At 43.0% G+C, this 26,265-nt stretch overlaps 1 protein-coding gene across 7 annotated transcripts in view; it reads right to left on the minus strand.

The window, feature by feature from the left end:
- HP1BP3 (heterochromatin protein 1 binding protein 3) overlaps positions 1-21,855 on the minus strand; it is a 47,880-nt gene extending 26,025 nt beyond the window's left edge. For 3 of the 7 annotated variants that reach the window (XR_004028443.1, XR_004028444.1, XM_030805551.1), the window contains exons 1-8: positions 21,175-21,342; positions 15,178-15,373; positions 14,647-14,746; positions 11,430-11,583; positions 8,830-8,989; positions 6,303-6,446; positions 2,961-3,041; positions 776-930 (exon numbers count right to left, since the gene is read on the minus strand). Coding sequence is in view for 5 of the 7 variants with exons in the window: in XM_030805551.1 (XP_030661411.1) it covers positions 776-930; positions 2,961-3,041; positions 6,303-6,446; positions 8,830-8,989; positions 11,430-11,583; positions 14,647-14,746; positions 15,178-15,273 (890 nt within the window). In the remaining 2 variants the exon portion in view is untranslated. Of the gene's footprint in view, positions 1-775; positions 931-2,960; positions 3,042-6,302; positions 6,447-8,829; positions 8,990-11,429; positions 11,584-14,646; positions 14,747-15,177; positions 15,374-21,041; positions 21,343-21,720 lie in introns of those variants that run through there. The other 4 variants (XM_030805552.1, XM_030805553.1, XM_030805555.1 and 1 more) reach the window with 4 other exon arrangements.
- Between the last annotated feature and the right edge of the window lie 4,410 nt (positions 21,856-26,265).

Here is a 26,265-nt window from a genome sequence, read left to right on the forward strand (position 1 = left end):
GGTGGATCACTTGAGTTCAAGAGTTCGAGACCAGCCTGGCTAACATGATGAAACCTTGGCTCTACTAAAATACAAAAATTAGCTGGGTGTGGTGGCGGGCGCCTGTAGTCCCAGCTACCTGGGAGGCAGAGGCAGGAGAATCGCTTGAACCCGGGAGGTGGAGGCAGGAGAATCCTTTGAACCCAGGAGGCAGAGGCTGCAGTGAGCCCAGATGGCGTCACTGCACTCCAGCCTGGGTGACAAGAGCAAATCTGTCTCAAAAAAAATAAAAATAGGCCAGGCGCAGTGGCTCACGCTTGTAATCCCAGCACTTTGGGAGGCCGAGGTGGGCGGATCACAAGGTCAGGAGATCGAGACCACGGTGAAACCCCATCTCTACTAAAAAATACAAAAAATTAGCCGCGCGTGGTGGCGGGCGCCTGTAGTCCCAGCTACTCAGAGAGGCTGAGGCAGGAGAACCGCGTGAACCCGGGAGGCAGAGCTAGCAGTGAGCCAAGACCGCGCCACTGCACTCCAGCCTAGGTGACAGAGCGAGACTCCGTCTCAAAAAATAAATAAATAAATAAATAAATAAATAAATAAAAATTTAAAAAACTATACATGGAGATATGAAAAGGAAAACATAATGGGGCAAAAAAAATAAAACCAACAAAAAAGGTTTATTCTTAGCTGAAAGTAATCCTTCCTCAGTATTTAATCTATCTCCTTTCCCATGAAAAGGGAGCTAAAGGGAAGTAACACATCATGTTTTAAAGGCCAGGCCAATGGCTCATACCTGATGTCCACTCTAAGCTTAGGATAATACTGAGACACATATTTCCTGATGAGACTGTAGGAAGCTTCTTTAGGTTCACAAAGGCGAGTAAAGGCCAGTGGGAGGATATCCTCCAATTTTACTTGTGGTTCTGGATCCACTGCAGAGCTCCTATTCTGAAAAGTAATTATCAAAAATTATGATCATTATAGAATGTAAATGCTTCTACATACAACTCAAGGGCTTTCCTCAGTTGATTACCAAATTTGTCAATTTTGTGGCAATTCCTTTGATATAAAATTTTCAACTGATAGCATTAAAAATACATATAAAAGCTGGGTGTGGTGGCTCACACCTGTAATCCCAGCACTTTGGGAGGCCGAGGTGGGCAGATCACTTGATGTCAGGAGTTAAAGACCAGCCTGGCCAACATTGCGAAACCCCCTCTCTAATAAAAATACAAAAATTAGCCAGGCGTGGTAGCCTGTAATCCCAGCTACTCAGGAGGCTGAGGCACAAGAATTGCTTGAACCCGGGAAGTGGAGATTGCAGTGATGCAAGATGGAGCCACTGCACTCCAGCCTGCGTGACAGAGCGAGACTCCGTCTCAAAAAAAAAAAGCCAAACAAGAAAAAGCAACCAGGTGTGGTGGCTCATGCCTGTAATCCCAGCACTTTGGGGGGCTGAGGTGGGCTGATCACCTGAGGTCACAAGTTCGAGACCAGCCTGACCAACATGGTAAAATTCTGTTTCTAATAAAAATACATAATTAGCCAGGCATGGTGGCATGCGCCTGCAATCTCATTTACTCGGGAGGCTGAGGCAGGAGAATCACTTGAACCCGCGAGGCGGAGGTTGCAGAGAGCTGAGATTGCACCATCGCACTCCAGCCTGAGCAACAAGAGCGAAACTCCGTCTCGAAACACACACACACAAAAAACACACATAAAAGTAAAAAGGAGTGTAGACTTTAAAGGTCCTAATTTATGAAGTGCAGCACCAGAAAGCAATGCATAAAGTTCATTTTGAAAGTGTTTGAAAAGTCTATGAAAAAAGGATAAAAAGCTTCAGAGTTGTAAAAAAAAAAAAAAGTGTAGAAAAATATTATTTCAGTTTCTGATATAAATGAGTACAAGACATTTCACTTTATTATTGTAGAAATACTTTACACAAATGAAATTTTATGTGTTGGGAAGAAGAATGTTAGTATTTACAAAAACAGGAAGAAAAATTGGATCTGGGTATAGTTTTTGGGTCTAGTATTCGGTAAAAATGTACTTTTAGGCTGGGCATGGTGGTTCACGTCTATAATCCCAGCACGTTGGGAGGCGGAGGCAGGCAGATCACCTGAGGTCAGGAGGTGGAGGCCAGCCTGGCCAACATAGTGAAACTTACAAACATTAGCTGGGCATGGTGGCATATGCCTGTAGTAGTCCCAGCTACTTGGGAGGCTGAGGCAGGAGAATCACTTGAATCCGGGAAGCAGAGGTTGCAGTGAGCCAAGATCGTGCCACTGCACTCCAGCCCGGGCAATAGAGCAAGATTCTATCTTAAAAAAGAACAAACAAACAAACAAACAAACAAACAAAAAAAAACAGAGCACTCTTATACCTCCTCTAGTTTAAAAGATATTTCACTAAAAGCAGTATAATTCAGCTGGGTGCGGTGGCTCACCCTGTAATCCCAGCACTTTAGGAGGCAGAGGCGGGCAGATCACTGAGGTCAGGAGTTCAAGACCAGCCTGGCCAACACGGTAAAACCCTGTCTCTACTAAAAAATACAAAAAAATTAGCCGGGCATTGTGGCGAGTGCCTGTAATCCCAGCTACTCAGGAGGCTGAGGCAGGAGAATTGCTTGAATCTGGGAGGCGGAGGTTGCAGCTAGCTGAGGATCATGCCACTGCACTACAGCATGGGCAACAGAGCAAGACTCCGTCTCAAAACAAAAAGCAGTATAATTTACATAGCTGCCCATAATTTAATGTAAGGCACTTAAGAGCACAGGCTTAACCAGGTTGGAATGCTTGGATCTGCGTCCTGGCTATTCTACTCACTAGATGAACAAATTATTTATAACTTCCCTAGGCCTTGGCAGAAAGGCTGAACTTTGCATAGTGCCGGGCACACAGCAAACACTCAATGAATGTTGCTATTTTTAGTAGCAATAACAGCTCCACAGCACTCAAACTGTGGTACACATGTCTTACCTTTCTGTTTCTGGATTTCTGAGGTGTTTTTCTTGATTTCTGAACCACAACAAAACTTCCAGAAGCACCTTTTCCTTTAACCTAAAGTAAATTAATTTTTGTTATTCTAGTATTCATAACTTTACAGTAGGCTAAGGAAATTACAGGGCATGGTAATGCAAGAGCTAATGTAAAGTGGTATTTACTTCTTCAGAGAAAAAAAAAACAGTCAATGAAGAGTCAAAAGACTTCAGATGAAAGGTCCTTTATATACCATCTAGCTGATGCTGAGTAATACTGGACAACCCAGTTAACCCTCTGAGCTTTTGTTTTCTCACCTACAAAATTTTGGGAAGAATGCTACTGTGATACCAGGTTAAACAGTCTATTAAAAACTTTCAAAATGAAATAAAAAATCAAAACAAAAATGTCCCACAAAAGTAAGGGACACAATCTCTTAGGGAAAATAAGAAAAGCCCTCACTGTCTTAAAAGCACCTCGGAAAAAGTTTAGAGCCTAATTAGTCTCAGGCCATGTAACTTCCCACAGTTTACCAATGATACATTATTCCTTATGGGAAGGGTTATCTAACAATTTTTTGGCGGGGTGCGGTGGCTCATGCCTGTAATTCCAGCACTTTGGGAGGCCGAGGCGGGCGAATCATGAGGTCAGGAGATCAACACCATCCTGGCTAACACAGTGAAACCCCGTCTCTACTAAAAATACAAAAAATTAGCTGGGCGCGGTGGCAGGTGCCTGTAGTCCCAGCTATTCGGGAGGCTGAGGCAGGAGAAAGGCGTGAACCCAGGAGACAGAGCTTGCAGTGAGCTGAGATTGCTCCACTCCACTCCAACCTGCGTGACAGAGTGATACTCCGTCTCAAAAAACAAACAAACAAACAATTAGTTAGCCACTGCACACAATGGTATGTTAAGTTTTACCACATATTTCCAGTTCACAAAGCACTTTCATAAAATTTTAAAGTTGATTCACAATAGGCCAGGCACGGTGGTTCATTCCTATAATCCCAGCATTTTGGGAGGCTGAGGTGGGCAGATCACTTGAGGTCGAGTTTGAGACCAGCCTGGCCAATGTGGTAAAACCCCATCTCCACTAAAAATACAAAAATTAGCTGGGTGTGGTAGCGGGCGCCTGTAATCCCAGCTACTTAGGAGGCTAAGGCAGGAGAACTGCTTGAACACGGGAGGCAGAGGGTGCAGTGAGCTGAGATCGTGCCACTGCGTAACAGAGCGAGACTCCATCTCAAAAAAAAAGTTGATTCACAATAACTAAAGTCCTCCACAGCTTAGTTTTACCTACACTGCTGTCAATGTAGCAATCAAGCTGGAATGCTTTTAGCCTACTAAGAGTTGTTTAGGTATCAAACCAAGGGCGGTCAGGCTATGTAGGCTAGAGCAGGTCATAAACTAAAACATGAAGCCATCTCATAAGCTTTGCTGACATGTTACACAACAGGTCCTTGGCTCTAATAATTATATTAACTAGGTAAGACTTTTTAGTCAATCATAATTTTGTTTTATTTTAGAGACAGGGTCTCACTCTGTCACCCATGCTGGAGTGCAGTGGCACAATCACAGCTCATTGCTATGTTAGCTCATAGCTCAACTCAAGCGATCCTCCTGCCTCAGCCTCCTGAGCTGGGACTAGAGGCATGCACCCCTACATTTGGCTAATTTTTAAATTTTTTGTAAAGGCTGGGCATGGTGGCTCACGTCTGTAATCCCAGCACTTTGGGAGGCTGGGGTGGGTGAATCACTTGGGCCCAGGAGCTTGAGACCAGCCTGGGCAACATGGCAAAACCTTGTCTCTACAAAGAATACAAAACTTAGCAGGGTGTGGTGGTGCACACTTATAGTCCCAGGTACTCAGCAGGCTGAGGTGGGAAGACGGCTGGAGCCCAGCGGGTATAGAGTGCAGTGAGCTGAGATTGCACCTCTGCACCCTAGCCTGGGCCAGAATGAGATCCTGTCAAAAAGTAAAATGAAATAGAATGAAGAAATAATTTTTTTGTAGAGACAGGGTCTCACCTTGCTATGTTGACCAGGCTGGTCTCAAACTCCTGGCCTGAAGCAACCCTCCCACCTCGACGTACAGGCATAAGCCACTGTGCCTGGCCGTCAGTGATCGTTTTAAAGGCCATTTAAATATCAGTTTTACATTCTGAGAAAGCTACTCTTAGCTCTACACAGCAGCAATCTGTTTTATTCACTGACAGACGTCCAGGCAACTGGCACATAGGAGACAAGACGTATCTGTGGAATTAAGTACTAGTTGGAAGTCCCTAAGCAGAGTAGAAATGCCTGAGTGGCAGAGAATTCTATTCTGATCAAACAGGCAGGGGGTATAGAAAAAACGTAACAAGACTCTAGGAATGGGATCAACTAGGTTTTTAAAATCTTTGCCACTACCATAAGACCTTAGCAGTTATTTCATCACTCTGGACCTCTGAAGAGGGTAACATAATATAAAGTTTATTCTAGCTTTAAATTTCTATGGTTCTAAGTTTCCATGCACTATGCAAGATAAAGTAGATTTATGCCTGAAATCAACATTGGTTCTAGTGCTAGTCACATTTCACTCGGGTTTCTCTGATACTCTTAACAGGCTTTAATAGTTTAGCTACTCATCAGTTAAGGTGAGCACATTTATGAAGCTAAAAATTAATAGTAACAAGTCTATCATGTAAGTTAGGCTTTAAAGGAAACAAACCTAAGACAAGGTCAATTATCATTTTTGTTATTCCTTTTTGTTTTCAGACAGGGTATCACTCTCACCGGGGCTGGAGTGGTGAGATCGTAACTCACGATAGCCTCAACCTCCCAGGCTCAAGTGGTCCTCCTGCCTCTGCCTTCCGAGTAGGTGGGACTAGAGGCACATGCCACCAAACCCTGCTGATTTTGTATTTTTTGTAGAGAAGGGGTCTTGCTATGTTGCCCAGGCTGGTCTTGAACTCCTGAGCTCAACTGATCCTCACAACTAAGCCTCCCAAAATGCTGGGACTACAGGTGTAGGCCACCATGCCTAGCCTCATTTTTGCTGTTTCAGTAGCAGGATTCCTTACCTCTTTTTCTTGTTCAGTGCTACATGATCTCAAGCACAAGCAGCCCCCAAAGAAAAATCCAATTAAGAGCAAAGTAAGCTAGAAAAAAGTTACACTATCTTAATGGCACCAATATTTTCAAAACCTAGCCTCAGATAATTCAACTAGGTTAAACTTAAGGAATTTCATCATCATGAAACTTATTTTTAACAAAAAAGGCACAAAAAGCCTAAATGTTACTAACTGTAGACTTAAAGCTAATACACAATGAAATTATCTTACTACTAACAATTGTGTAATACCTGTTTGATGACTCCTCTATTTAATTCTCTTTTCAGTGCTTGTTTAAGGAGATAACCCCTTCTCTCCAGCTCCAGCGAAGGATACTTATGGATGATGTATTTTCGAATAGCAACCACTGATGCACCACTCTTCTGGAAGCATGCCTAGAAAAGATTTATTAAACTAGTTGTTCTTTTTTATTAGATAGAGCCTGACATACATTTTCAAAATAAATTATTTTGGAAGTGAATTTGATAATAGATGACAAAAATGGTAGGGAAGAATGAACTTCAGAAGACTTCAGTTCATAATGGCTGCAGAGAAATAACAGAATTACTAAATATTTCTACTACAATTTTAAATTGTTCAAAACAGCCTAAAAGACCATACTGAACATGAACAACATTCTATGTATAATGAAGAAGCTCTTTCCATTTTAATTCCATTCTGTATTTAGAAGATGGATCTTTGGCATCAAAATGAGAAAAGCAGAACAAACCTATCACTTACAGGATCACAGATCTGTCCCATTTTAAGGCACGAGCTTAAGGAATGAGCATGCCAGGACATTTCCCTGAAGGCTCTGTATGAATGTCAGCAGAAAGAAAAATCAAAGATAATCTGAACAAGTGGCATAAAAATGGGTTTACAGATGGCAAAGTGCTGAAGGAGAGTTTTGGGTAATAGTGAAGGTGTTCTATTTGAAGTTAATGTGCCCTCTTCCATTTCCATCCTATTTTACTTATACTCCATTTGACATTAATGCACCTGGAAGAATTAAGTAGCTCATTATGTCACAAAGGCAGCAAATACTTAATTTTTTTCAAATGCTTAAAATTTTGTTTTCCAACTGGTCACTGACTTGAAATCAAATGCTTTAAATTTTGAAGCACACAGAAGTAGCATCTGTCATTTATCTAATGGGCCAGTCCATCAATTTTCTACTGCCACAGTGTCTATTAAATGAATGTAGCACTTATTCATTCTCATTGGATAAGAACTTCGTTGAATGTTTTTATACATTCTGACAACAAAGAAAAATAACTCACAGGTAGATGGTCCAGAAAAAATTGCACAACACGAAACGAGTTGTATTAATATGGGTCATGTAATTCAAGTCTGTGTCTCTGAACTATTAATGACCTACTAAGGTTTACTCCTGATCTTACAAGAAAACACAAAGCAAAGAAAATCAAACAGAAAAGAACACTAATGCTGAAACAAATAATCTTTTGCTCCACCAATCTTGACAGTGAGATGGTAGTAGACATCATGATTCCTGTTCAATACAGAAAATGGCATCCATGGTTTGAAATAATAATTTGTCATATTGCATGGAATACACATTATCTATATAAAATCAATCATCTCCATAAATATGCACGATTATATTCAAACCATTATTTAAGCCAAATTGATACTGTTTTAATTTTTTATTTCACTATTTTAAAGTTTCAGTCCTTTTTCCATCCTCACTATGATGCTGCTCCTTCAAACCCAGGCTGAGTGGTCATCAAGTGAAATCCTTGAAGAAAGGCTATACAAAGAACAGAGATTTCACGACACTGAGGTGATCTAGACCAATAAAGTTTTCTTAATGAGGTGAGAGCATAAAAGTCTTGAAGGAGTAAAGGGAGAAGTCTGAAGGCAAACCCTTTTTCCAGTTTATGTGTTAGTGCTATCTTCTCGCATTCTGAGAATGACAACCAGGCTGCTCCTTTTCATACACATACCCCCTTTTTCTGGTTAAAATCATCTGTATCCCTGTCTCCCCAGTCCTGCCTCAGATCCTAACAACAGGGTCCCTGAAAGATGCATCTGTTCTAACTCCTCTTATCATCTCATCATATGAACTAAACAAGGCAAAATTAAATGAAAAGACTTATACAATAAAGGCAATTCAAATTAGAAGATAACCTTTAAAAATTAAAATAGGAAAACTACATCTAATGAAAGTCAATGAAAACGTAAATCTATGTAAGGAGGATAATTTTTGTAAGCATTTTGGAATGTCTAGGTGATAAAGCAGTGTTTATTAACAGGGTTCAGGTGTGAAAGATAACCACTACCAAGATCAGACACTTAGCTTTAGAAATGAACCTAGAGATATTTTTTAAACAAAAATTCTCAATATTTTTCAGTTACTGAGTCACAATTAGATTTCTAAGGGCAAGGACTTTGCTAGCCTTAGTTAATTCACCACTAGCAGGGGCGCCCAACAGAGGAAGGTAGTCCTTAAACGTTTGTTCAATGAATTAACATTTTCAGCCTTCAAATAAAAACTGTACTTAATCGATAAACTGAATTTAAAAGTTCTAAAGTTAAAATATTTGCTATAGTAAATATAAATTTTTTTTAAAAATCAACAGTGTTCACCAAATGTGATTATATTAGAAAAACATGAACTCATAATGACTTTCCTCTCTTTAAAACTCCTTTAGGAAGCAGAGCAAGATTTACGATGTCTAAACAGAAATATGCCATTTTCAAATAAGAAAAAAATGAACATAATAAATCTAAGATGAATTGCTTGAAATAAAAACTTGCCTTAATGGCCTCAGTTAAGATTGCATCCATCTTGGGACGTGGGGAAGAAGCCATCGGTGTTTGTTTCTGGGCCCTGGCTAGCTGGCTGGCAGAAAGGGTAGCCCAGGAAGGAATTGTTTTTTTCACTTTCTTCTCCTTTTCTTTAGACTGATCTTTCTCACTTTAAAACAAAGAATTGTTATTATAGAAGATAAGCTCTCTAGAAAGACGTATAAAGTCAGAAGGAGGAAAAGACCAGGAAGGGATAAAAATTAATGCTATAATTTATTTACAGGCTAAGATGATACATACCATAAGCAAAATTTTACAAAATAAATATTCTTTAAAAACTGGGTACTATAAATGAATTAAAAAGGTATTTTTCTCTTAGGTGCAGGAGAGAGGAGTCACATAAATTAGCACTGGTATAAGGGCTCAGTACATAAGAGAAATGGGAATTTCAAAATGCATATTAGTTAACAACTACAACAGATGCAGTATGGTATAGTGGAAAAAACTCAAGCTCTTAAGTCAGAAAACCTTTGTTTGTATTTTCACTCAAACATTTACTAGCTAGCTATATGATCTTAGTAAATGATGTGAGTCTTTCTCCTCAGCTATAAAACAGTAATATAAAACCAACTACTTCCCAAGGTGTTGCAAGAATTCTAAGAGTATGTTTATCAAAACAATTTTGTGAGATTTAAAGCATTATATAAATTTTATTCTGAGTATATAACAGTACTCTGTGCACCTAATAGATGCATTAGAACATTTAACAACAGAGGATAGGCTGGGTGCAGTGGCTCATGCCTGTAATCCCAGCACTTTGGGAGGCCAAGGTGGGCGGATCACAAGGTCAAAAGATTGAGACCATCTGGCCAACATGGTGAAATCCCCGTCTCTCCTAAAAATACAAAAATTAGCTAGGTGTGGTGGTGCACACCTGTAGTCCCAGCTACTCAGGAGGCTGAGGCAGGAGAATCGCTTGAACCTTGGAGGTGGAGGTTGCAGTGAGCCCAAATCGTGTCACTGCACTCCACACTCCAGCCTGGGTGACAGAGCGAGACTCCGTCTCAAAAAAAAGCACATTACAATTATACATAATACTTGATAATAAACAGCTATGCTACTAGTTTATGTGTTTACTATACTTTTTATCATTAGAGTATATGTTTTCTACCTAAAAAAAAAAAGTTAACTACAAAACAGCCTCAAGCAGGTCCTTCAGAAGGTATTCCAAAAGACAGCACTGTTATCATAGGAAATGACAGGTCCATGTGTGTTGCTGCCCCTGAAGGCCTTCCAGTGGGACAAGATCTGGAGGTGGAAGACAGTGATATTGATGACCCTGACCCTGTGCAGGCCTAGGTTAAGGTGTATGTTTGTGTCTTAAGTTTTGTTTTTTCATAGATATGAGGTCTCACAACATTGCCCAATCTAGACTCAAATTTCAGGACTTAAGCAATCCCCCCACCTCAACTTCCTAAGTAGCTAGGGCTACAGCTGTGCACCACAGCATCCGGCTTGTGTCTTTGTTTTTGGTAAAGTTTTAAAAGTTTTTAAAAATAAAAACTTTTCAGTTTTAAAAGTTGCACACAGTAGTCCTAGGCCTTTGCATTCACTTACCCAAACAATTTCCAATCCTTTAAGGTCCATGCATGGTAGGTGTCCTACACAGGTATACCATTTTTTATCTTTTCTATCATATTTTTACTGTCCCTTTTCTATGTTTAAATACACAAATACTTACCATTGTGTTATAACTGCCCACAGTATTTAGTACAGTAACATGCTGTACAGGTTTGTAGCCTAGGAGCAACAGACTATCCCATAAAGCCCAGTTATGTAGTAGGCTGTACCATGTAGGTTTGTGTAAGTACACTTTATGATGTTGGCACGATGATGAAATCGCCTAAAGATGCATCTCTCAGAATGTACACCCATTGTTAAGCAATGCATGACTATAGTTAAAAGCAATTTCTAACTGTTCTGACCAATTATGAAAAGAGTGGAATGAATACTACCAGCTCTCCTGCAAAAAAAAAAAAAATTAAAAATTAAAAAGTAACTGCCATCACCTTATATAGATACACATCAATAGCAAATTTTACTTTCAGATTCTCAAAGTCAATTCTTCAACTGAATACTTCATCAAACATATATAGACTTTTAGGTCACACTACCGATGGCTTGATACAGATTAATGCCTTCTAACATAAGCACACAAAAACAACCCACTCCTGGCACAGAAGTAGGAATAAAATAGTGAAATGTCTTCTAGGTCAGATTTTTATAGTTATGTTTCATTTCTTACTGAAGTCTTGCCAATGCTTAAAATATCAGATACTCCCACAATAAATTACAAGTTCAAAAACACATTCCAAAGCCAATGACAAAAACTTTTCGATTATTCAAACCATTGGGTTCTGCTAACTACAGCATATTCTAACAGGTCATACAACTATACAATAAACCTATTTCAAATGGTAATTCTAAAAATTAAATCCAAATAGCAAATACCTAGCATAAACCAATGTTATAACACTTTAAAACAATCTGATCTAAAGTCCTTTTACACATTCTTCAAATATAAATAGCAAGAAGACATAACTCCTTACTCCTTTTTGGTTTCCTCAGAAGACTTATTTTCTTCCTTCTCTTCATTCTCAGGTTCCCCCTTTGGCTGCTCTGCCTCACTCGAAGTAGCAGGTGGAGTTTCATTCTCTTGTTCTTCTACAGTGGAGACAGATTCCTCTGAACTTATGTCTGGTTCTAAAAAATCAGGTGAGCAGAATTGCATAAGCAGATGTATTCCAATCTGAGTCAATAAAAGGTAAAAGCTTATCTTATTAAACGGACCAGCCAAAGTCTCCAATTAACAAATGAATTCTAAAATGAAAACGAATGACCACTAATGCAGTTTTCTTACATTCTTTACGTCACTCAAGTTGCCTGGTCAGGTGGTTATTTATCTATTACTAGAAAAACAGACCAGGAAATTACATAGAAAGGAAAACTCATTTCATCCCAATCATTTAATTATTCTACTTTGCAATATTCATGAAACTCATAATTAAGAAACTAGCCATTTTATAATTCAACAGGCAAATCTGAGAGGATAAGTAATTAAAAAACTCATGTATTCTCCAAGAGGAATGACTGAAGCAAGAGTAGAAATATGAGAGGGGAACATGGAGGTCTGCTGTTATTTGTGCCTTTCCTTCACAGCATGTCTCTGAGTAGCTACTATAAAACACAGAACCCCAGGCACTGGTTATGCAGGGACTTCAGAGAACTCCAAAAATAAAATAAAAATAAAAATAAAAAAAACCACGAAAGAAAAAGGACTCCAGTGGCAAGCATATACTTCAAGCCAAAGTTTACGCTTGAAGAATTTGATCATTTAAATTATATGAACTAATTATTGCAATAATGACGAGGACTTCTTTGTGGCCTTCACATAATGAGAATTTTATTTATTTTTTGTTATTTTATTTTTTTTTTGAGACAGAGTCTCGCTCTATCTCTCAGGCTAGAGTGCTGTGGCGCAATCTCGGCTCACTGCAACCTCCGCCTCCCCAGGTTCAAGCAATTCTCCTGCCTCAGCCTTCCTAGTAGCTGGGACTACAGGCGTGTGCCACCACGCCCAGTTGATTTTTTGTATTTTTAGTAGAGACAGGGTTTCACCGTGTTAGCCAGGATGGTCTCGATATCCTGACCTTGTGATCCACCCGCCTCAGCCTCCCAAAGTGCTGGGATTACAGGCGTGAGCCACCACGCCCGGCTATAAAGAGAATTTTAAAATGCCACTTATCTCTTAAAACCAAATCACATAAGTACAATTCTAACACTTATACTAAGCAAGTGATTTCCATCCTCCTTTGGCCTTCTCTGCTTTTAGAATTGTTTCCCATATGCTTAGGATCACAAAGTATTATGGATAGAACTTCACTATAACAATGGTGTCTGGGGATAAAGATAATAACTACATTTAGGTTTTCCACAATAAAATGTATTTTTCATCATGATATATCTTTTACTGCCCCTCAACCCAACAATTTGACTAAATGGCTGCATGGGCAAGAATTTACTATTAGTTAGTCATGTTTGTTTACACTTTGTCTTATTCTAAATAAGATGAAAAGCTAAGAATCATTCAGGGGTTTTACTGTAATAAGACTTATAAATTTTACATTATTTTCTCTTCTCAAGAATAACTGCTCAAGAGTTATGGCTTAATAAAGTTCAGTCACTCAACAGATATTGAATATGTAGTATGTATAAGACTGTTTCCAACTCATGAAACTACTGTGTTTCTGTGTAAAACGCAGAGTTTACAAAATTTAAAATGAGTGAAGTCTAATTTCTATGTACAAAATACTATGTACAAAATGGGATAGAGAGAAGATTAAACAAACATACAACTTGTGAAGTGACACTGTTTCTTCATAAACTCTTGGTTGACTTTTCTAATACTTTACATCTGAACCCTCTGGCATGTATTCTGAAAACTGATGTTATTAGTGATTTAGTGGCCTCAGGTGGCTGTTAAACATGGATTAAGATGGACCACCAAGTGGCTTATCCCAGTGCTGGACAAGATAACCTATCTTCAACTTACCAGCACCCGTTTACTTTTTTAAATATTCGGATTCCCATGTCTCTTAACTGCCTTAGGCCAGGGTGCCCAAATTGCTTATAGCATTCATCTAACGATTTAGAGAAAAAATCCAGGCTCAGCCACAAAAGGGTATATTGACTGGTTATTGATGTCTGCCCTGATGCACCAAGGGATACAGGCAACAAGGATGCGTGTATTTTCTATTCCTTTTTTTTTTTTTGAGACAGTTTCCCTCTGTTGCCCAGGCTGGAATACAATGGCGTGATCTCAGCTCACTGCAACCTCTGCCTCCTGGGCTCAAGCAATTCTTGTGCCTCAGCCTCCTGAGTAGCAGGGATTGCAGGGATTGATTACAGGAATGCACCACCATGCCCAGATAATGTTTGTAATTTTAGTAGAGATGGGGTTTCACTGTGATGGCCAGGCTGGTCTCGAACTCCTGACCTCAGGTGATCTGCCCGCCTCAGCCTCCCAAAGTGCTGGGATTACAGGCATGAGCCACTGTGCCCGGCCCTCTATTCCTAATACATGCTGGTCAGCAAATAATTGATTCGAACAGCCACAACAGAGGCAGCACAGTGTGCTCATCCCTGAAAAACCTGAGAGAAAAGAGAGAAAGGAAAAAAGGGAAAAGATAAGGAAAAAAACAAAAAGATCATGAGAAGAAAAATAAAGACGGGAAAAGGAGAAGAGGTGGTTATAGATGCCATAAAGGAGCATTAGTACTCCATGTTGATGGGTCTATGTTTCTTTCCATTTGTTATGCTCCCACCACTGACTGGCCAATCTTTTCTCTACCAATACCTGTTACAGATCAACAGATCACCATTTGCTTCTCTTAAGGCCTCCAGATGATTTCTGGATGAACCTTCCACTGTCTGTCCTAAAGGCCCACGTTTTCCATTCTCCCACACTGCATTCATCCCCATGACACTTTATGTCCGGAATGCTACTCTTTGGCCATTCCTGTCATCCTCAACCATTTTTCTGCTTTTAATTCCAACATAACATTTTCACCTTCCAAAAATCTTTACAGAGAAAATGAAATCTTACTTTGCCCTCATGGTCCGGCAATGACATACCAATAGCTACTGATTCTCTCTAAATGTTTCCCCAAAACACATAGCCATGAAAAAGTTCAAAGGAATTTATGGGACACTCCAAATTGCAGTATAACTTTTGATGTTTTAAGCTGTGTCACCGTTTTACTTTACCTGGCTTTTCTTCCTCCCCTTCAGCAAGCTTGCTTTTGGGAGGAGTTTCCCGGGTAGAATTCACAGTTCGACGAATCGGCATGGTGCTATCTTCTACCTTCTAAGAAAAGAGATGGCCATAATCAAACATGCATTAAAAAATTCTCTTTTCTCTCTTTCTCAAAGGGCCTAACTGGGTGTCAGAAGATGTAGGAGAATTCTTCAAGTCGACTCCAGGATCTGATGCAAATTACTTTTAACAAGTTTTTTTGAAGTGAAATATGATTTTTAAGATACACTTTTTTAAAGTATGTTATTTTAGCTTGAATTTCAAATGGAAACACATAATTATAGTTGATTGCTATAAATTTAGAAGGTTGGAGGTTTTCTCAGGAATTTGAGGGGAAAGGGAAGATGAAAAGAATCTGACTTTGTTTCAAATTCACAACCTAGACTCCCCAAAGGGAAGGAACATGTACCAAGAAGGACCCAGCAGGGCCTGAAGTCAGGGATTGATCCAAGAGTGAGCTTCAAGAATGTGTCAGCCCCTACCTCACCTAACTTGTCCGCGTGGATCAGCTGAGCTCCTACTATAAGTGGGAGTGCCTTAGGATGGACGAGTTCACCTTGAGACGTATCAGTCGCCATTTTAAATAATTTCTAGGCCCGAGTACAGGTTACACTCTGAAGCCTCTGCTGTTAACCACAAGGATTTTTCCTAATGGTTTCAGTGTGTTGAAGAATCAACCTAAAGCACAGAAAAGACCTGGTGTGAAGATTAACAGAAACAAAACTAAACTAAAACGTCTAAATTTAATACACATCCAAAGGGAAAAAATATAACTATAAAATTTATAGTTAAGTGACAGATGATTTGGTTACTCAGAAAGATAAAACTACCAAAATATAGACTACATAAAGCAGCAACTAAGACGAATGCATAAGCCACAGCAGCTGTTGCACCTTCCACATGAACAAAGACAACAAGGGCAAGAAAGCTCCTAAGGAACCTAACCCCATCCCCTCCTGCTACCATCGGGAACTTAGAAGGATAGAATAAAGAGACTAAGGAACAGTTAGTCAAATGTTTAGTCAAAGATCAGTTTACCAAGAGAAGGCTTTTGTTGTTACTGTTCTCAAAAGGGTCAGGAAAATTAACTGTAATCTTAAACTCTACCTCTATTAGAAAAGTACTTTTTTTCCCCTCTATTAAGGGAAAACACAAGGAGAAAAATACTGCTGAATAACATGACATTCTAATAGCTTCCAGACCCACAGAAGCAAATTTAGACCATCACCTAGGAGAATAAAAGTATGCTTCTAAGACTGTCATATCTTTAATGTAAGGAAAACTAGTACAGAAGAATATAATTAAATATTCAAAGATAAAAACCCATGCAGTCACCCAAGTTTACCAGATCACTAACACCCCCTCTTCCCCAAAAATCTTATCTGAGACTCAATGACATTTTACACAAAAATTCCTCAATATAAAAAAAAAGACCACGTAAGTATTTAGATCTCTGTGCTAATGACCTATTATGAGTAGGGAATGATAGTCATGCAACTTCTACATTAAGGTCTAACCTTGTCTAAGAATTGAAGAGCTTTCAACTTGGCAAGTAACAGTCCCAACCTACAATAACTAGGATAAATCCAGAAGATTGAAACACAGAGGATGCATTCACATTTATAGGGAAAATGTTTTTATGGGAACACCAAGAGCAATACCAGACTTGTCAATTGTCAGTCAGCTGCAAGGAAATCTTTCAGTCAGCTGAAAGAATTCAGTGCAGTGTAACACACTCATACTTAGGGAACTAGAATATCCATTAATATTAATTTTTTTTTCTTTTTTTGAGATGGAGTCTCGCTCTGTTGCCCAGGCTGGAGTGCAGTGGCATGATCTCAGCTCACTGCAACCTCCGCCTCCTTGGTTCAAGCGATTCTCCTGCCTCAGCTTCCTGAGTAGCTGGGATTACAAGCATGCGCCACCATGCCCAGCTAATTTTGTATTATTAGTAGAGATGGGGTTTCACCATGTTGGTCAGGCTGGTCTCGAGCTCCTGATCTCAGATGATCTGCCCACCTCAGCCTCCCAAAGTGCTGGGATGGCAGGCATGAGCCACCGCACCCGGCCCATTTTTCTTAATAATAAAAAGCCTTATGCAAATCTGCTGGTATTTTTACGTGCAAACATGATATGGAAATAAAACAATATCACAATCAGGTTATCCTTAGTAAAGTTATATTGCTAATGAATTTATCTTTCTTAACCCACAATAACACTAGCTAGGCTGAAAATGCTACCATGAAGTCAACAACCTTCAGGAATCTCTGTTCATAGGCATCTTTAAAAAAATATTTTCCCATTTGGCGTAGTAGCTCATGCCTGCAACCCCAGCAATTTGGGAAGCAGAGGTGGGAGGATCCCTTGAAGCTAGAAATTCAAAACTAGCCTAGTCAACATTAGACTTGGTCTTTACCAAAAGTAAAAAAATTAAAATTTAAAAACAGGCCAGGTGTAGTGGCTCACACCTGTAATTCCAGCACTTTGGGAGGCTAGTAGGAGGTTCACTCGTGCCCAGGATTTCAAGACCAGCCTGGGCAATACAGACGTTGTCTCTAAAAAAAAATTAAAAATCAGCTGGGAATGGTGGCATGCGCCTATAGTCCCAGCTACTTGGGAAGCTGAGACTGGGAGGACTGCTTGAGCCCAGAAGGTTTCGGATGCAGTAACCTGAAATCGAGCCACTGCATTCCAGCCTAGCTAACAGAGCAGAGCCTGCCTCAAAAAAAGAAAGAAAGAAAAAAAAGGCCGGGCACGGTGGCTCACGCCTGTAATCTCAGCACTTTGGGAGGCTGAGGCGGATGGATCACATGGTCAGGAGTTCAAGACCAGCCTGGCCAGTACGGTGAAACCCCGTCTCTACTAAAAATACAAAAATTAGCCGGGTGTCGTGGTGCGCACCTGTAGTCCGAGATACTTGGGAGGCTGAGGCAGAAGAATCACTTGAACCCGGGAGGCGGAGGTTGCAGTGAGCCGAGATCGTGCCACTGCACTCCAGCCTGGGTGAGAGCAAGACTCCTTCAAAAAAAAAAAAAAAAAAAACAAAAAACCCACACAGCTGGTCACTGTGGCACATGCCCATAGTCCCAGCTACTTGGAAGACTGAGGTGGGAGGACTGCCAGTGTCCAGGAGTTCCAGGCTACAGTGAGCTACAATTGTACCACGGCACTCTAGTCTGGGTGACAGAGTAAGACCTTGGCTCAATAATAATAATAATAATAAAAGTTGAATGAACAATGACATCCGGTAGTACTTATTACTACATTCATTATGTGTGAAGAACACTTAAAACCCAGTTATTTGGGATAAATATTAAGAGACGTTAGGGCTGGGTACAGTGGCTCATGCCTGTAATCCCAGCACTTTGGTAGGCTGAGGTGGGGATCACCTGAGGTCAGGAGTTCGAGACCAGCCTGGCCAACATGGTAAAACCCCATCTCTACTAGAAAATACAAAAGTTAGCCAGGCGTAGTGGCGTACACCTGTAGTCCCAGCTACTCAGGAGGCTGAGGGAGGAGAATCACTTGAACCTGGGAGGCGGAGGTTGCAGTGACCTGAGATCATGCCACTGCACTCCAGCCTGGGTGAAGAGCGAGACTCCATCTCAAAAAACAAACAACAACAACAACAACAACAAAAAAAATAAAGACGTTAGCCACAGCTCTGCACTGCCTTAGTAAAAGTTGTAGAACTTCAAAGCTTCAATCTGTAGTACTTGCTTTAGAATAGTTGGGTTAACTGGCTAATAAATTCCCTGTTCATTACAGAGCTAAGTATATGCAAGGTTAATTCACACTGCCTTAACATCACTGTATGTTTTTTTGTTTGTTTGTTTTGAGACAGGGTCTCACTCTGATGCTCAGGTTGTAGTATCACAGCTCACTGCAGCCTCAACCTCCAAGGCTCAAGTGACTCTCCCACCTTAGTCTCCCTAGTGGCTGGGACTACAGGCACGCACGGCCATGCCTGGCTAATTTTTCGCTTTTTTTGTATAAACAGGGTTTTGCCATGTTACCCAGGCTGGTCACAAACTCCTGGGCTCAAGCGATCCGCCTGCCTCGGCCTCTCAACGTGTTGGGATTACAGGTGTAAGCCACCGCATCTGACCCAGTGTAACTATTAACTAAACTTTTTACTATTGCACTCTGAATGATCAGATTTTCAGGCTGCCACACTTGTTCCTGGCAGGGATCTTATCTACCTGGTTCATTTGCTGCATACCTGATGCCTAAGAATATACCACGCACAGAATAGATGCTCAATTAATATTTGTTAAACTAAAGGATGAACAAATAAAACTTATTTATGTTTTCCTTTTCTTTTTTTTTTTTTTGAGACCGAGTCTCGCTCTGTCGCCCAGGCTGGAGTGCAGTGGCGTGATCTTGGCTCACTGCAACCTCCCTGCCTGGTTCACGCCATTCTCCTGCCTCACCCTCCTGAGTAGCTGGGACTACAGGCGTCCGCCAACACACCCGGCTAATTTTTTGTATTTTCAGTAGAGACAGGGTTTCACCGTGTTAGCCAGGATGGTCTCGATCTCCTGACCTCGTGATCCGCCCGCCTCGGCCTCCCAAAGTGCTGGGATTACAGGCTTGAGCCACCGCGCCCGGCCTATTCATGTTTTTCATCTTGGTTTTTATATGTGCCAAAAATAAAGTCTGAATTTACCTGTGGTTTACATGGTCCTCTTATGAACATCAGTTTGTTTAAACTTAATGTTAGAACAATAACAAATACTTGCTTTTTGTCAAGGGAAATGCTTAAATCGGTTGTTTATTTTGAGACAGGGTCTCAGGCTGGAGTGCAGTGGCATTACCAGGGATCAATGTAGCCTCGACCTCCTGGGCTCAAGCGATCTCCTCCCACTTCAGCCACCTGAGTAGCTGGGACTTCAGGTATGCGCCACCACACCCCCAATAGTTTTTGTATTTTCTGTAGAGACAGGGTTGCCCACGCTGGTCTCTAACTCCTGGATTCAAGCGATCCTCCTCTTTGGCCTCCCAAAGTGTTAGGATTACAAGTGTGAGCCACCACGCACGGCTTTAAACTATTTGAATGCAGGCAATAAAAAAAAGTATTGTGGAAATAAAAAGCCCCAAATTTCAGTTTTAATTTATTTCCTCTACATTAAGAGAAAGCTGTAGAAAAGTGAGGAGTTTAACAACGTATTTCAGTTTACTGATATCCTTGATAATATGCATTTTAGGGAAAGCACTATAATTTCACATTTTACCATAAAATATATGTAATACATGTCATTAGTGATGCGCTGAACACCTCACATTGTTCCCAATCTGAAGTCATTCATTATACTCAGATTTAACGAGTCATGTCACAAAAAGCATGCCTGTAATTTGACTGCTGGCACCATTTGTTTTTCATTTTCAAATTTAAGTTATGTAAGCAAGCATATACTCGGTGTCTGTCTTGGGCATAGATGCTAAGGACACTACAGTGTCTCATCTCAACAAAATCACCATGTAACTGGGTAAGGAGTTAAAACTTTCATCTGGATATGAAGAGTTCAGTATACGTTCTCCACTAACTTCCAGCCCTACAATCTTGCAAGTAAGCTTAAAAACAAAGTCAAAACAAACCAGCCAACCCAGCAAACTTTACATTGTTACTTCTGTTTTGAAACAAATTACACTAAACTTTTGAGAAGAGCAATGAAAAATTTAAAAGCTAACAAGTTTTTTGCCTATGTCAGGTTAAACAAAATTAGAGCACCTTTCAAAAATGACACTAGTCACCTCTAATTTCACTCTAAGACAAGACAGCGTGCTCAAAAAGCCTCAGGCGATTTTTAGACGTTATTTCGAATTGGATTCTCACTTTTCAATGCAATGCAAAGTCAGGAAGCACAATACACAGAGAGAACGTGCACGCGGATGCGGCAGCACAGTTCACCCGGTCCGGTCTCCGTACGGGAGACAACTCTTTCTCAAAAAGGTTAAGTGGCTGTCCCCGGTCACAGCTGTCAATTCAGTACCAACCCTCAGATCTGGGGCTCTCACCTCACCACTCCTGCCTCCATCTCTTAAAAACGCTCAGATGGGCGACTGTAACTTTCTGACGACCTACCGAGGCACTGCTCTCATTCAAACCCCACTGCCTAAGGTGGCGAGTAACCAGTTCTACGTTTCCCACCGGGGGAGCGAGACTCAAGGCCGCCGTCGCGGAGCAGCAAAGCGACAGCCGACAGCCCCGCCCGCAGAGGGCCGCGGGAAGGACGGCAAGGGCAGCGGAGACAAAGCAGCAAGGCGAGGTAGCTACAGGCCACAGCGGCGAACGCGCACGGCAGGGGAGAGCGCGGGCCGCCAGCGAGGCGGGGAAAGCTCGGACCGCGGACACCGACGGATGAGGCTGGAGCTCGGCGCGGTGACAGTTCGGGGCTCACGCTCGGCAGGGACACCGCGGCGCCCGCCCCGGCGACGGAAGCAGCGGCGGAACGCGAGCCTCGGCGCTCCGCACTCACCACTGGGAGCTCCGTAATGGCGGCGGCGGGGGCGGAGAACCCGGGGGGCGGGCCCGCCGCAGCCAGTCACCGCCGCCGGCATCTTTCGAACCGGCTCCGAAAACCGCTGAGGGAGTGGGGTGAGGGGAGGGCGCGGGCGGACGCCGGACCGCGGCGGGCCTCGGAGCATGCGCAGCCCTCAGCCAATCGGGGCGGGCGGAGGACGCCGACGCAGGCGCGCTGGGACGCAGGGTCGCACGGCCAGGGAAGAGCTCCCCCTCCTCCCCCAAGTCCAAACAAAACAAGGGCGGGAGCGCGCGCGCCGCAGGGCCCTTGAGGAGGAGTCCAGCAAAAGGGCAGGGGGCTAGGTCGCAGGGGAGAGAAAGGGATGGGGGCGGAGCGGCCGCTGAAAGCAGACAAAAGGCGCCACCTCCGGGAACCCGGGCGCCCCGCCCCCTCCTCTCTGGGAGCGGCGTCGGCGCCCCGGGCGAGCGGCCTCCGCCACTCGCCTTCGGGGCCCAGCGAGCCCGCGCGCACTCCCCGGCCGCCTGTTCCGTCCTGCGTTACCTCTGCGTCCGGCCGGTCCTGGCGCCCGCGTCCCGCACGGCCTCTCGGCGCCGCTCCCGCTGCCGCTAGTCGCCTCCGCCACCGCTGTCCTCCAGTCCCAGCCGCTGAGCTGTGCCGCCCCGCCCCCCTGCCCGCGGCCCCGCGCGCGCCCCCGCCGGCCCCGCCCCCCGCGCGTGGGGTACGAGGGGGCGCGCGGGGACGGGCGGACGCCAGCGGAGCGCGGGGCGTCGGCGCGCGTTCCCGGCGCTGCGTGGTGGCGCTCATTGCCCTGGCGTGGCGGGGCGGTGACGGTTTCCTCGGAGGGGCGCTGCTTTCCCCCGCTAACCTTCGGTTTCTGTGCTCTCCAGGGCAGTCTCTGCTCTTAACTGGGTTTCCGCTTCGGCCACCCGTCCGCCTTTAGCGGGGCTAGCCTTTCCCGCTTCTCAGTTTAGGCGCAGCTCAAGAGCAAACCTTTTTTGGAAGACCGTAGAATTGGAAAACTAGAGAGCGGAGAATTCACTGCCTCGCACTCTCTCCCGTTGTCTCCAGACGGTACCGGGCAGAGTAGTGACTCGGGACTCAGAACTGAAAAGTTGAAACGGGCTTTCCGGGCTCCCTAATCCGCACATGCAGGGAGAGTTCCCCAGAATGAAAACGCTGAGATTAGAAGACGGGATTCCCTTTGAATTGTCATATTATGTTGCTATCAGCGTACTTAAGCAACGTACATACAAAGGAAAAGTACAGCTCTTCAAAGCTAGTTTGGAAAGATTGTTTTTAAAGTTGCAGGTGTTGGGGGACAGGAGAGGGACTGGGTAATAAATGTAGGGAAATACCAGTAGAATTGTCCCAAGGTTACAGTAGATGACCAGTACTCAAACGTATGTGCCAAGGTTTATAAAGACTTATGACACCACTTAAGCACTCACCCAATCGTCTCGCCCTGCCATTAGCATAGTTGTCTCACCAGCTTTCCCTGCCACAGCCACCCTACTCTATCAGTTCAAATTTCACAGCCACCATAAAAAATTGTTTATACGAGGCGTGCGTTATCATTCATATCCTGATGGCATTACCAGTCTTTAGTACTCTGGTGTCATATTCCAGCTGTTCAGAAGGGGTTTTGGTCTTTTATGCCATTCTTCATTCTGCTCACTCCCTTTGTTCTTAACGTTTCTGTTGTTTTCCTTTTCAAAGAGTGTTCCGTTTTTATGTATTTGTACATTTAAAACATCCTACCGTTCTTCTTTTACCCTAAAATGTCTTTAGACCCATCTCATGTAAGAAGCAGACTCAGATGAAAGCAAACTGGGAGATGTTTCCTCCTCCACAGATTTTTGCTTAAAAAAAAAAAAAAAAAAAAAGGCCGAGCATGGTGGTTTACGCCTGTGGTCCCTGCACTTTGGGAGGCCGAGGTGGGAGGACTGCATGAGGCTTGGGGCCAGGAGTTCGAGGCCAGCCAGGGCAACATAATTAGACCCCATCTCTAAATCTAAATAAATAAATAAGCCAGGAGTGATGGCAAAGGCCTTTAGTCCCGGCTACTCGGGAGGCTGGGGCAGGAGGATCGCTGAAGCTGAGGAGTTTGAGGCAACAGTGAGCTATGATCACCACTGTGCTCCAGCCAGAGAGAGCAAGACCCTGTCTCAAAAAAATCTTGGTGGGGCACGGTGGCTCATGCCTGTAATCCCAGCATTCTGGGAAGCTTAGGTTCCCAAAAGGAGGATCTCTTTAGCCCAGGAGGTTTAAGACCACCCTGGAGCAACATGGAGAAACCCCATTTCTATATATGATAAAAATATTAGGCCGGGCGCGGTGGCGCAAGCCTGTAATCCCAGCACTTTGGGAGGCCGAAGTGGGCCCATCACGAGGTCAGGAGATCAAGACCATCCTGACTAACACGGTGAAACCCCGTCTCTACTAAAAATAAAAAAAATTAGCTGGGCATGGTTGCACGAGCCTGTAGTCCCAGCTACTCGCGGGAGGCTGAGGAAGGAGAATCACTTGAACCCAGGAGAGGGAGGTTGCAGTGAGCTGAGATCGCACCACTGCACTCCAGCCTGGGTGACAGAGCAAGACTCTGTCTCAAAAACAAACAAAAAACAACAACAAAAAATCAATCTTACTTTGTTGTTCACCACATGAACACCAAAGGAGGAAAAATCCTGAAACAAATTTTTTCCACAAGAGAGTGCACACACACACACAGGCAGGCATTAAGACTACCACTTACTGAAGACTAGAGTTGAAAGTTTTCTACTCAGGGATCTGAAATTTTTATTGTACATGTCTATTAGTTAAAGCACTTTACCTTTGCTCAGTGTAATATTTAATATCTGGCCAGTTTTGATTTTTGTATGTACCTGCCTCTGAATCAAAAGATTCCATAGGGGTATAGTTTTATAGTTTATTTCACTTGGCTTTACTTAAGCTATACTAGTCACAGATTATTGAAGTGTGTTATGTAATAGGTTTTGTTTTGTTTTGAGATGGAGTCTCTCTCTGTCACCCAGGCTTGAGTGCACTGGTGGGATCTCGGCTCACTGCAACCTCCACCTCCTGGGTTCAAGTGATTCTTATGCCTCAGCCTCCCGAGTAGCTGGGATTACCAATGTGCATCACCATGCCTGGCTAGTTTTTGTATTTTTAGTAGAGACGGGGTTTCACCATGTTGGCCAGGCTGGTCTTGAACTCCTGACCTCAGGTGATCTGCCTGCCTCAGCCTCCCAAAGTGCTGGCATTACAGGCGTGAGCCATCGCACCCAGCCAACAATTACGTGATGATTTTTGCACCATTTACCTAAAGGTAAACAAACTGCATTGGTGGAAAGACCCACTTTTGACAAGTTTAGAAGAGCAGGTCAGTTCTTATGGGGTGTATTATAGAAGGCTGCCATCAAAGACTGAGCTTCCAGGCACTGGGAAGACCCTCTCACTCAGACACCTCTCACACTCATCAAAGTCCCTGAAGTTCTACCACTCAGAGATTCATTCCTTTGGTTTAATCTTCACTCTCTTCTACAGCACCTAAAAAATTTTTTTTAGAGATGGGGTCTTGCTATACTGCCCAGGCTGGACTCAAACTCCTGGGCTCAAGCAGTTCTCCTGCCTCAGTCTCCCAAGCAGCTGTGACTATAGGCACACCAGCTCTCCCAGCCATTCTTCTATAGCACTTTTAAAGTGATAATTGAGAATTCCTACTTTAAACCTCTTTCTGGATGGATCAGAAGATAAGAACCCTGGCCGGGCGCGGTGGCTCACGCTTGTAATCCCAGCACTTTGGGAGGCCGAGGCGGGCGGATCACGAGGTCAGGAGATCGAGACCACAGTGAAACCCCGTCTCTACTAAAAATACAAAAAATTAGCTGGGCGTGGTGGCGGGCGCCTGTAGTCCCAGCTACTCGGAGAGGCTGAGGCAGGAGAATGGCGTGAACCCGGGAGGCGGAGCTTGCAGTGAGCCGAGATTGCGCCATTGCACTCCAGCCTGGGCGATAGAGCGAGACTCCGTCTCAAAAAAAAAAAAAAAAAAAAAAAAAAAAAAAAAAAAAAAAGAAGATAAGAACCCTGGAGGTCTGACTAGGGTAGGGACTTCTGGGGAGATAAAGGAGTAAATGAGGGGCTGTCTGTGATGACTTCACAGTTCTGCCCAAGGCTATCCATTCTCAGGGAGTCCTTGCTTAGGGAGTCCCAGAAAAATGAGGAAACCTAGTGGTTTGTGAACTAGGAGTGCAAGTTAAGAAGTCCTCGCAATCTAACTGTATCATCTCTAATTTTCAACACCCACTTTTTCAGAAGCCAAGTCCCTGTTGAAACTTTAGCATAAGGCTAGCTTTACAGACTTTACAGCCTGTTGTGAAGGTAATAGATTGGTTGCTTTTTGTTTTTTTCCTGTTCCTCAAATTTTATTTATTTATTTATTTTTGAGACAAGAATCTCGCTCTGTCGCCCAGACTGGAGTGCAGTGGCATGATTTGGGCTCACTGCAACCTCCGCCTCCCAGGTTCAAGCGATTCTCCTGCCTCAGCCTCCCGAGTAGCTGGGATTACAGGTGCCCACCACCACACCTGCCTAATTTTTGTATTTTTAGTAGAGATGGGGTTTCACCATGTTGGCCAGGCTGGTCTCCAACTCCTAACCTCAGATGATCCACCTGCCTGGCCTCCTAAAATGATGGGATTACAGGCATGAGCTACTGTGCCCAAAGCAACTGCAGATTCAGATTCTAAGAATATTCCAGACCAGAGCTATGACATCACAGTCTCTGGGCTGAGCACTGAAAGATATATCTACCTATTTTACTTACATGCCACCTTGTGTTAACAAGGAGAGGTTTGAAGAATTTTTTCCCCCCATGGGGGTTTTCTGGTAAAAATCAGAAAACGAATTCTAAAAGAGCTGTTAACAGTCAAATAAATTAAAAAAAAATTATTATTGAGACAGGGGCTTATTCTGTCACCCAGACTGGAGTACAGTGGCACAACTGCAGCATCGAACTCCTGGGCTCAGGTAATCCTCCTGCCTCAGCCTCCTGAGTAGTTGGGATTACAGGCACCCACCACCATGCCC

This window comes from Nomascus leucogenys, chromosome 24 (assembly GCF_006542625.1).
Source record: "Nomascus leucogenys isolate Asia chromosome 24, Asia_NLE_v1, whole genome shotgun sequence".
NCBI lineage: Eukaryota > Metazoa > Chordata > Mammalia > Primates > Hylobatidae > Nomascus > Nomascus leucogenys.